Consider the following 12167-nt stretch of genomic DNA (forward strand, 5'->3'; position numbering starts at 1 on the left):
ATTTGATTTGTTGTATATCACTTTGATTATGATTAGATATATGCCTTGCATTCCTCAGCTCTCTAATACTTTTAACATGAAAGGGTGTAGGATTTTTTCGAAAGTTATCTCAGCAAAAATAAGATGATCATGTGATTGTTTTTCTTTCAGTTTGTTTATATTGTGGATTACAATGATGAATTTTCATATATTGAAACATCTCTGCATTCACAGGCTAAAGACTACTTGATCATGATGGATAATGTTTTTGATGTGTTTCTGGATTTGGTTTGTGAGTATTTTATGGAATGTTTTTTGCATCAATGTTCATAAGAGAGATTGGTCTAAAGTTCTCTTTCACTGTTGTATCTTTGTGTGATTTAGGTATCACGGTTACTGTGACTTCATAGAATCTGTTTGGCAGTGTTCATTTTGTTTCTATTTTGTGGAGAAGTATGAAGAGTATTGGTATTAGCTCTTCTTTGAAAGTCTGGTAGAATTCTGCACTGAAACCATCTTGCCTTGAGATTTCTTTCCTTTGGAGGGTTTTATTGACTGTTTCTATTTCTTTGGGAGAGGTTAAGGATGTTTAAGTAGCTTACCTGATCAGTATTTAACTTTGATAAGTGGTATCAGTCAAGAGAATTCTCCAAGAGTTTTAATGACTGTTTCTACTTCTTGGGGGTGGGAGGATTATGGATGTTTAAATAGCTTACTTGATCTGTATTTAACTTTGGTAAGTGGTATGAGTCAAGAAAATTCTCCATTTCATTAAAATTTTTCAATTGTGTGGAGAACAGGCTTAATGAATTAATCCTAATTGTAGCAGGATACTTATTCTGCTACATTAGCAGTGGAGAACAGTCTCATTTCTACTGGATACTGTGAGGGTGGCAGACATTGTCTGGGGTTCAGCCAAGCTTTGTGGATGCAGCGTGGTGGATTGGCAGAGCCATCCCCCACACTGGTGTCTCCTGGGTGTCAGGGCCTGCACATTTAGCTAGCTGGAGCCCCTGTCAGAGCCAGTAAAAGAGGAGGTGGAGCTGGGAGAGGAAGAGAGGAAGAGAAGGAAAGAAAAAGAAGGAGGGGAGAAATAGAGGAAGGGGAGGAGAAGGAGGCTATGAACCATGGAGAACCATGGATGGGTCGAAAGCTGTCCTGGGTAGCAACGTCTATTAGAAGGTTAGATATTGGGTAACAACTCTAATTGTGTGGACATCTTGTTGATTGAACATTTCTAAATATATAAATCCTTTAGATAATCATTAAGCTTTAAGAATCTCATTTCTACAGGGTACTGTGAGGATGGCAGACATTGTCTGGGGTTCAGCCTAGCTTTGTGGATGCAGCATGGTGGATTGGCAGAGCCATCCCCCACACTGGTGTCTCGTGGGTACCAAGGCCTGCACATCTAGCTAGCTGGAGCCCCTGTCAGAGCCAAGAAGCAGTGGGAACACGATGGCTGCCCGGAAGCAAGCCTGACCAGGCACTATTTTCTAAATATCACCCCTACACCTAATGATTCTTTGAAATTCCTTATTTTCTGTTGTTATGTCTCCCTATTCATTTCTGATTTTGTTTATTTGGATATTGTCTTTCTGTCTTTTGGTTAATTTGGCTAAGGTTTTTTCTATCTTGTTGATTTCATCAAGGAACCAGCTCTTGGTTTTGTTGATTGTTTGTATTGTTTTCTTTATTTTGACTTGATTGATTTCCGACCTGATTTTGATTATTTCCTGCCTTCTACTATTGTTTGGTGTGCTTCTTTCTTTCTTCAGGTATACCTTTAAATTGCTGATATGAGAACTTCTTGATTTCTTAAGGGAGGCATTTAGTGCTTGCTATATTTTTTTGTTAGGAGTTTTTTGCATTTTGCATTTTCTTTCACTGTTGTGTCACATGATCATTTCATTAGATGCTGAAAAGCCATTTGACAAAATTCAACAACCCTTCATCTTAAAGGTTTTGGAAAGATAAGGAACTCAAGGCACATACCTAAGTATAATAAGAGCAAATCAACATCCAACTTCAAATTAAATGGAGCACATACCTAAGTATAATAAGAGCAAACCAACATCCAACTTCAAATTAAATGGAGCACATACCTAAGTATAATAAGAGCAAACCAACATCCAACTTCAAATTAAATGAAGCAATCCACTAAAATAAGGGACAAGACAAGGCTGCATACTCTCTCTCTCTATTTATTCAATATAGTACTTTAAGTTCTAGTTAGAGCAATTAGGCCACAAAAAGAGGCCAAATGAATACAAATTGGAAATGAATAATTTAGTTATTGCTATGTGCAGATGATAAGATAATATACATAAATGATCCCCAAAATTCTGCCAGAGAATTCCTACAGCTGAAAAACATCTTGTGCAAAGTGGCTGGATATAAAAGTAACTCAAACAAATCAGTAGCCTTCCTCTACACAAAGGATAAACAGGATGAGAAAGAAATTAGGGAAACAACACCCTTCACAATAGTTACAATTAATATAAATTACATTGGTGTAACTTTAAGCAAACAAGTGGAAAAAACCATATGAGGTGAGCTTCAAGTCTCTGAAGAAAGAGACCTAAGACTTCAAAAAATTGATCCCACATACTCAAGAACTGGTAGGACTAACATAGTAAAAATGGCCATCTTACCAAAAGCAATCTGGAGATTCAGTACATTTCCCAGCAAAATTCAAACTCAGTTCTTTACAGAGATAGAAAGAGCAATTCTCAACTTCCTATGGAATACAAAAAAAATAGGATAGTGAAAACAATTCTCAACAGTAAACGATCTTCTATCTGAATCACTCTCCCTGATCTCAAGCTGTACTACATAATAATAGGGATTTAAAACCCACATGGTATCTGTACAGAGACAGACAGGCAGATAATTGGAATAGAACTGAAGATGCAGAAATAAACCCACACACCTATGGTCACATGCTCTTTGACAAAGAAGCCAGAATCATACAGTGGATAAAAAGACAGCATTTTCAACATATGATGTTGGTCTAATTGGCAGTCTGTATGTAGCAGAATACAAATTGATCTATTTTCCTCTCCTGGGACAAAGCTTAAATCCAAGTGGATCAAGGAATTCCACATAAAACCAGTTACACTGCATCTAATAGAAGAGAAAGTGGAAAATAGCCTTGAACACATTGGCATAGGAATAAATTTCCTGAACAGAACACCAATGGCCCAGGCTCTAAGATTAACTATTGACAAATGGGACCTCATGAAACTGAAAAGCTTCTGTAAGGTAAAGGATACTGTCAATAGGACAAAACAGCAACCTATACATTGGGAAAAGAGCTTTACCAGTCCTACATCTGAGAAAAAGCTAATATCCAAAATACAAAGAATTCAAGAAGTTAGACTCCAGAGAACCAAATAAACCAATTTTAAAATGGATTCTGGAGTTAAAAAAAAATAATTCTCAACAGAGGAATCTCAAATGGTGGAGAAGCACCTAAAGAAATGTTCGACATCCTTAGTCACCAGGGAATTGCAAATCAAAACAACCCTGAACTTCTACCTTAAACGAATCAGAGTGGCTAAGATCAAAAACTCAGATGACAGCAGATGTTGGGAAGGATGTGGAGGAAAAGGAACACTCCTCCATTGCTGGTGGGACTGCAAGCTCTTACAACCACTTTGGAAATCAATCTGGTGGTTCCTTAGAAAATTTGAAATAATTCTACCCGAAGATCCAACTATACCACTTCTGGTCATATACCCAAAAGATGGTCTACCATATCACAATGATACATGCTCCACTATGTTCATAGCCCTAATTATGAACACCAGAAGCTAGAAACAATCCAGATGTCCCTCAACAGAAGAATGAATACAAAAAAATGTGGTACATCTACACAATGAATATGACTCATCTATTAAAAATGGGGACTTCAGGGAATTTTGCAGGCCAATGAATAGACCTAGAAAATTTCATCCCAGACACAAAAGGACACATACATGGTATATACTCACTGATTAGTAGACATTAGCCCTAAATCTCAGAATACCCACAATACAGTTTAAAGATCATATGAACCTTAACAAGAAGGAAGGCCCAAGTGTGGATGCTTCAATCTCTCTTAAAAGGGAAAGAAAATAATCACCAGAGGCAGAGGGAGGGATAGACCTCAGTGGGAGAGGGGAGGAGGAAGGCAAAAGGGACTCCAATGGAAGAGGTGGGAAAGGACTGAAGGAGCTAAAGGGTATTCAATCCCAAAGGATAAAAAAACAGCATCAACTCACTGGAACCCTCAGAGCTTCTGTGAATCAAACCATGAACCAAAAAGTAGACATGGGCTGGGCTGTGGCTCCTGCTACATATGTAGCAGAGGACTGCCTTATCTGGCATCACTGGGAGGGGAGGCACTTGGTCTTGTGAAGGCCTGATGCCCCAGAGACAGATTCTAGAGGGGTAAAGTGGGAGTGGGGGGTGGGAGGTATACCTTTTTAGAGTAAAAGGGGAGAGGGAAAGTGGTAGGGGTTCATGGAGGGAAGAATAAGAAGGGGGACAACATTTGAAATGTAAATAAATAAAATAGTTTATAAAATCTCTTTCTGTGTGTGTGCATGTGCGTGTGCGTGCGTGTATATGTGTGTTAGGACATTGATCTTTGTTGTAGGTAGTACATCATTTGGTTTGGGCTTAGAAAGTTTATAGATTTGTCCCACTTCTTTTTACCTCTCTGATTCTTGTTTGTGTTTAAGATATGATCTTTCAGATTGCTACTCATGTTTCTAGTTTCCACATTTTTCTATATTGTTATGTGCTCTTCCTCTGGAAACATAATCCAAGATAAATTCTTTTTTCTATAAGTTTCTTGTCATAATATTTTATCATCACAGCAACAGAAACATAAAGCACCTATATGGTTTTTTATTTTCATGTGCTTTTTCTAAATTCCATGTATCATAAGAAAAATATAATCACCTCTATAAATTTCATACTTTTTACTGAACCAGCTGATAATTATTTAAACTTTATTTAGTTTGCTACTGAATGAACCTCCTTGTGTACATACACCACATTGTCTAGATAAAAAACAAAATTTAAATCTCAAAGAAAAAAATTGTGTACCTTTAACTTTTCAATTTAATTTTAAATAATCTTTTATTTAGGAGTAACCATAGATTAGTATGGGTGTGTAAGAAATAACACAGTATGGCAAAGAGGTGCACACATTAGAGGATCATAAACTTTAGTTCAATTTGAGCTCTATAATATGATCCTTTTAAAGTAAATTAATAAATCATATAGAATAGCAGAGACAATGAAAGAGGAAAGGTAGAGAAAAGAAGAGAGAGAGAGAGAGAGAGAGAGAGAGAGAGAGAGAGAGAGAGAAGAAGAGAGATTCATGAACACTTTCCACAATGGTGACATCTCATTTCAAATTTTATTTCATGTAGGTATTTATTTTGCCTGTACATATGTCTTTGTATCAGTGTTTACAAAGGCCAGAAGACGGTATCAGGTCCCCTGGCAGTGGAATTGTAAACAGTTGAGAGCCAAAACATGGGTGCTAGGAATTGAATCTGGATTTAACCACTGAGCATTCTCCATCTCAGTTGTTACATCTAATGAAATTATATTAAAGTATCATGCTTGAGATTTTATATAGGTAATAGTTAATGTAAGAAAAGTTAGATGAAAACATGGTCCCTAGTGCTGCTCTTTTAATGCTGTAATACTTTTTATAACTTTCCCAGTCTGTAGCCATTTAGAACATTTAACACATTTACCAGGTGTTTTACTTCTATCACTACAAAACTTCCCTCCCCCCAGTGCCCATGTCTGTCTAGACTGGGGTTCTTGGTATAGTAACAGTGTCATGTATTAGTTCTACCTCATACAGTGGGCTTTAAATCCAATTTTTATGTTATGGTTACTCTCATAACACTGTTCCACTGTTGCACCCAAGTTTTAGCTTACAGGATTCATAGCTAGATAAGACTGATAATTTCTTTTTTTCTTTCATTGCTGTGTGCAGTACTTTCCAATACTTGTGACTGATGGTCAATAGGGATGAAGTTTCTACTTGAGCACCAGTTTACTTTTTCCACATTTGATATCATAAGTATTAAGGGAAATCTACTGCTAATAATAGTGATTACTCTATAAAAGGAATTGTTTAATAAAACAACTCTCAATTAAATATTTACAAAATATTTATATTCACATATGAGTGCATTTCTCAAACTTTACCAGAAAAGCTTAGTAAACACAGATACCTACAGCTGAACAATGAGAGTGAGAGACTTTCATGCCTTTAGTCCAAAAAAGTATATCTTTATTATAATCCCATTCTCAAGGCTAAGTATCTATGCTGAAGAGAAAGAAGAATGATTGAAAGACCCAGAAGTGGTAGACAACTTTAAGGAAATAGTATTTTCCAGGCACAACAGGTCTGGTGCACATATGAATTCACAGAGACTATGACAATATGCATAAGATCTAAATAGGCTCAAGTCATACAAAATTCCAGCACAGACAAGGGCAAATAGACACAATCTTCCCCCAGCTAATTATTTGCAATTGATAGCTGCTGGGAGCTGGAAAAATCAATAATGGGTATATATATCATATTCCAGGGCAGGCCTCATGCTCAGGAGTAGCCAGCCAATACAAAATGGTTGTTTCTTAGTGTGTGTATGTAATTTTTTCTTTGGTTTTGTGTTAGTTTTGGTTTTTCTAAGAGAGAGAAAGAGATAAGAAAGAAGAGTAAAGGGGTATAGGAGGAGTTGGGGGAGGAGAAAGCTTATGATCTAAAATATATTCTATGAATTAAGAAAAATCTCGCTTGGCTTGAAAAAAGTTGCAAGAATAAACTGTTGCTGAATATGCAATTACTACAAAATAATTAAAAACCAAACATGGAATGAATCTGAAATGCTTACAGCACTGAATGACCATGATACAATATGAAATTTCACTGGATCCTTGGTCTTAACATGGCACGCAGCCATTTTGTGTTATGCATGGTGTCATGCCACACTCCCCAAAAGTACTTTCTGAAACCATTTTCCCAGATGATAGCCCAACACCTGTTATGGACTGCAATGATTTTACTTTACAAATAATACTTCTAATTTTATATGAAATCATGTTTTACTTATAAAAATAAAGACTCTATACACCCCTAACTCCATTCCTCACTGTATAAATACCAAATTGACACGTCTTTCAATTGGATGTGTCAAACAAAGAAGGACACCCATTTCATTATGTGGAGTATGTTTTCATCTTCAATAATTGGTGAAGTTATATCTTTCTCAGAGAATTGTTTTAAAATAAATTTCTTTATGATTCATTTTCACTCAATATTTGATTTGTATTTCTTCACTGTATAACTAGGTATGTTTGGTCACAAGAAACTTTCTCAGACAAAAGGAATTATATGTGGGTTTTAAAGGTCTTAATGTTTAAAAGAAAGTCTACCAAGAAATTAATGGTAGAGACAGCTCCATGCCGTCTTTTGCTTCTGGTTTTGGGCAACAAGCTGAAAAAAAGATCCTAAAGAGGAGATTATTGTTAGGTAGGAAAAAAATATGGCACTCAGTGCACAGTAAGGTGAACATGGTTAACAATGTTGCATGGTATTTGTCAAAAGTCTGAGAACAAAGGACTTTTAAATATACTCACTCTCAAAATTTGATTAATATTTAATGTGATGAGGATGCTAGCTACCTTGACTTGATGACTACTCATTGTACACATGGATTAAAACATTACATTATAGCACACAAATAGATGCCAATACTATGTGTCAATATAAATGAATAAACTGTTAAAGGCTGAAATCTTTGATTATAAAACACAGTGATATATTAAAGCCCCTATTATAAAAACCAATGGATGTAGTTATATACAAAATTTGATATGCAGAAGAGAGCTATGTTCTTAGAATTTCTTCTGCAAAAAGCTTATGAATTGCACTAAATACTAAATGCTATTGCACTAAATATTAAATGTTTATTGTTAATATACAGTAAAACTCATGAGTATCTTTCTGTAAAACAAAACAAATATTTGTGAACCTAATATATGATATGTCACATTAGAAGAAAGTACTTTAGGACATATTTGGTTTATATCTTAAAATGCAAGTTTCAGATGAGGGAAATGCATTTCAAAATAGTTCTGGTCTGGTATTTGGAATAACTGGGAAGTTGTGACAATGGATGGAACAAATGCTGACAGAGTAGAACACTTAATAAAGGTTCTTATAGAGTACTAGGGTTAGACTAAAGTAATGCAAACTCAAGAAAATAAATAAAACACATTCAGTTTCTACCATCTAATCCCAGAATCTAAGCTTCTGTCTTTGAAGATTTGATGCAATAAAAGTAAATTCTTCAACTCCAGGATAAAGAAACCATTCATAGTTTTACCCCAAGAGCCTCTTCAGGGCTCCTTTTACATCTTTATTCCTCAGGCTGTAGATGAAGGGGTTTAGCATGGGAGTCACCACTGTGTACATCACTGAAGCTGTTGCACTTGCTTGTGAGCTGTGGCTTACTGCAGAACTGAGGTATACTCCTAGACCAGTGCAGTAAAATAAGGAGACAATGGAGAGGTGAGATGCACAGGTGGAAAATGCTTTGTACTTCCCCTGAACTGTGGAGATTGCACGTATGGAGGACACTATCTTGAAGTAAGAGTAAAGGATACCAAACAGAGGAACAATGGCCAATAGCACAAGCGCAAAATACATGACCACATCATTGAGAAAGGTGTCAGAACAGGTTAACTGTGCCACCTGATTCAATTCACAGAAAAAGTGTGGGATTTCCAAGTCTGTGCAGAAGGACAGCCGTAACACCATCATGCTTTGTAACAAGGCATGCAGAACACTCACAATCCAGCATACAAGAACCAAAAATCCACAGAGTCTGTAGTTCATGATGCCAGTGTAATGCAGTGGATGACAGATGGCCACATAACGGTCATAGGCCATTACAGCCAGAAGGAAGTTGTCCAATTCCACAAAAATCAGAAAAAAGTACATCTGAGTGATGCAGTCTGCATAGCTAATGGTTTTTCTCTCTGTTTGAATATTCACAAGCATCTTTGGGACAGTGGTGGAAGTAAAGCAGATATCCACAAATGACAGGTTAGAGAGAAAAAAGTACATGGGTGTGTGCAAATTGACGTCTGAGATGATGGCAAGAATAATGAGCATGTTTCCAGCTACTGTGATCAAGTACATGGAAAGAAAAAGGCCACATATAAAAGGCTGCAGATTCCGGTCCTGTGAAAATCCCAATAGAAAAAATTCTAAAATGTGCGTATTGTTTCTTGGCTCCATGTACTTTATATCACTATGACAGAAAATAACATGAGAAACATTCATGAAAATTGACATTGCTAAAAGGAATAAACAATATAATTTGTCTTCTATAGCAAACAAATATTCTAATTTTATTCATGGGTTTACTACCTCAAAGGGCATCTCTAGTGCTATTGCTGATTAGGAATCCCTGTCTTACACTGAGTTTTTTCTCCAAGAGGTTATATATTAAATAGATTTAACTAGAAACTATTTCTTAAGGTTGAGAAATATATGTTAACTGCTGACTCTGTTTCAAATGATTTCCACAGTGATCAGAGGCTTCTGAGAAACAAAAGTTTCCACACATCAATAACACACAAAGACATCCAGATAAAGAAATTAGCTGTATATTATTTTTATGTATAAAATATTTTATATAAACCAACTAACTATATTATATCCATTAAATATTTCTAGTTTGTATAAAAAGTAATTATACATCAGTAAAATTCGTTTAAAATAAGTAATAATATGATACAAAAAATGGTGGAGATCTTATGAGTAAGGGTGTGTATAATGGAGTGAGCACACTGAAGTACGTGTGAGGCACTTGGCGTATAAAGACATACAGAGCACACTCAATAATCCACACCGTCAACACCCAGAAATATTCATTTTTATAGGTAACAAGACATTGCTGGCAGAGAAAATGATCTAAGCAGAGACCAGAAAGCCTGACAATCTGAGTCCAATAGCAAGGGCTTAACCAACATGAAAGAAAGAGAAAAGCACCCCCTCAAGTTGTCTTCTGTTCTCTGTGAATATTACAAATATTTTTGATTGTGATCCTAGTCTTTATTAGCTAAGCCATCTCTACATCCTTCTAAATACAAAATAAAAAATTGGCTAAAATGACTCAAAAAAGTATATGATATACAAAAAAATCATAATAAAACCCATCATATTATACAGTACGTAGATAGTAGTTAGAAGGAGGAGGAGGAAGTGACACTAATGATGGTGATGGTGATGATGATGATAGTGATGACAATTATGATGGAAGAAGAAGGAGGAGGAGGGTAGATTATGTTGGGGAGATGAAGAGGAGGAGGAGGAGGAGGAGGAAATGTAAAAGTCAGAAAAATTTCTCAGAAATTTTCACCTGTCAGAAATAGTAACCAGAAAAAAATGGCCCCAAAGTAGATGATTTTTTTTTCAGATATTCATCACCATACAGGAGCCAGTGTGAAGTCAATGAGAAAGGGAAGTTATAACAACTGACATCATATTGAGAAATGTGGAGGTTTCCCAGCTGGGACAAAAATGTGAGGGTGAACCTCATTCACACTATAAGTTTATTGCTTGTTATTAATTTTGGTATAAAGATATTCACTGAACAAAGTGGTTATCTTGACTACTATGATTGAATTAAATTAGTCATCACTTTGTATTATAAGAATCATATTGGAATAAATGGGTCCAGGAAATCCCAGTTCTGAGAACTATGCATTTACAAACTCCTACTACCTCCACCATAGCACCTGAGCCTTTGCTACTAGAGATAGACTTCTCATGATCTACTCAAACTAAGTAGTTATAGGACATGCTGTTTTCCCTACTGTAGTACTTTAGAGTTTTCATTTTTTAAGCTTCTCGTGAACAAATGAGCATACAGTTAAATTTACAAACTTCCTTGACTCATTTAGGCAAACATACATACACATATATAAAAAGAGAAATAAATAGGGATAAAATGGACATAAGGTAAAAACATATGTTTAAGTGCTGTATAGAAAAGGGGTAGTTTTATGCAGGCAAAATACAGGAATACTTTCATTGACAGAAAGCATTGGAAACCAGAACTGAAAGTGCCAAGCCTCAGTATACAAGAGAAAGACTTTATCAGAGCCCTGCACCTCAGAAAGAAAGTGAATAATAAAAATAAACTCACACAGTCTTGCGATCTTGAAATAATTATGGGGGGGAGGAAAAGGGTGGTTATGGAGGGGAAACTGGGAAGGAGGATAACATTTGAAATGTAAATAAATAACATAACCAAGAAAAAAAGACAACACAAAAAGAGAAATCATTATGAACTAAGGCTGAAAGGCATATGGTTACTCACATATAATAATTTTCCTGTGAATATTTAGAGGAAAGGGTACACATTGAAAAGTACACTTCGAACCTTTCTATTGCTAGGTATTTCTAGGTATTTTTCAAGGATTCCTTTCTCTGCATTCTTCTCAGTATAAACATAGTTGAGTGTGTCTCATCTGAAAAAAAATTTCCACTCCATAACTTATACCCTATTTAGCAACTTCTTGTCATTTCAAAAATTCTCAGGATTTTTTACTTTAGAAATTTAATTTTTAAATTATTTTGGTAGAAGCATTTTAAGCCTTCTATCAATTCATTGTCAGCCACGAACCATCCAGTTCAACATTCATTTCTCAGGTTAATATTATGAACCCACACAAATAATGAGCAAATTAATTATAACAAATAAATAACATTTTAAATAAATGATGACTCATAAAGCAGACAAGCCCAGTAATCCCACTCTGGGCTGGGGTCTGGCTCTCAGCTGATCTTTAGTAAGTGTTCTCAAAATCCATTCTCTTCCCTCCATGCAGCATCTACTGAGCTCTCAGACACCTGGACACAAGGATATGGAAGAAGGTATCCCTGTGAAGATCAAGGTCTTTCTTTGATGGGTGAGGAGGGCGACTTAAGCTGTGCCTCACACAAGAAAGCAGGAAGGAATAAAGGTTGTCCCCTATTGAGACTTAAGACATCAAAAGATATCCCACATGTTATCTAGACTAGTGTTGCTCAGTCTGAGGGTCACCACAGGAGGCAGTTTCCACTCTCTATACCTACTCACTAGACACAGTCT

At 36.0% G+C, this 12167-nt stretch overlaps 1 protein-coding gene across 1 annotated transcript; it reads right to left on the reverse strand.

The window, feature by feature from the left end:
• Window positions 1-8375: 8375 nt before the first annotated feature.
• Window positions 8376-12167, reverse strand: LOC114634927 (olfactory receptor 1078-like). Its single transcript, XM_028783549.1, has 2 exons — window positions 11927-12167; window positions 8376-9317 (listed from the first exon to the last, which is right to left on the reverse strand). The coding sequence occupies exon 2, from the start codon at window positions 9302-9304 to the stop codon at window positions 8384-8386; it is 921 nt and encodes a 306-aa protein (XP_028639382.1). The 5' UTR covers window positions 9305-9317; window positions 11927-12167; the 3' UTR covers window positions 8376-8383.

The sequence above is a fragment of the Grammomys surdaster genome, unplaced genomic scaffold (assembly GCF_004785775.1).
Source record: "Grammomys surdaster isolate TR1022 unplaced genomic scaffold, NIH_TR_1.0 1149, whole genome shotgun sequence".
Taxonomy (NCBI): Eukaryota; Metazoa; Chordata; class Mammalia; order Rodentia; family Muridae; genus Grammomys; species Grammomys surdaster.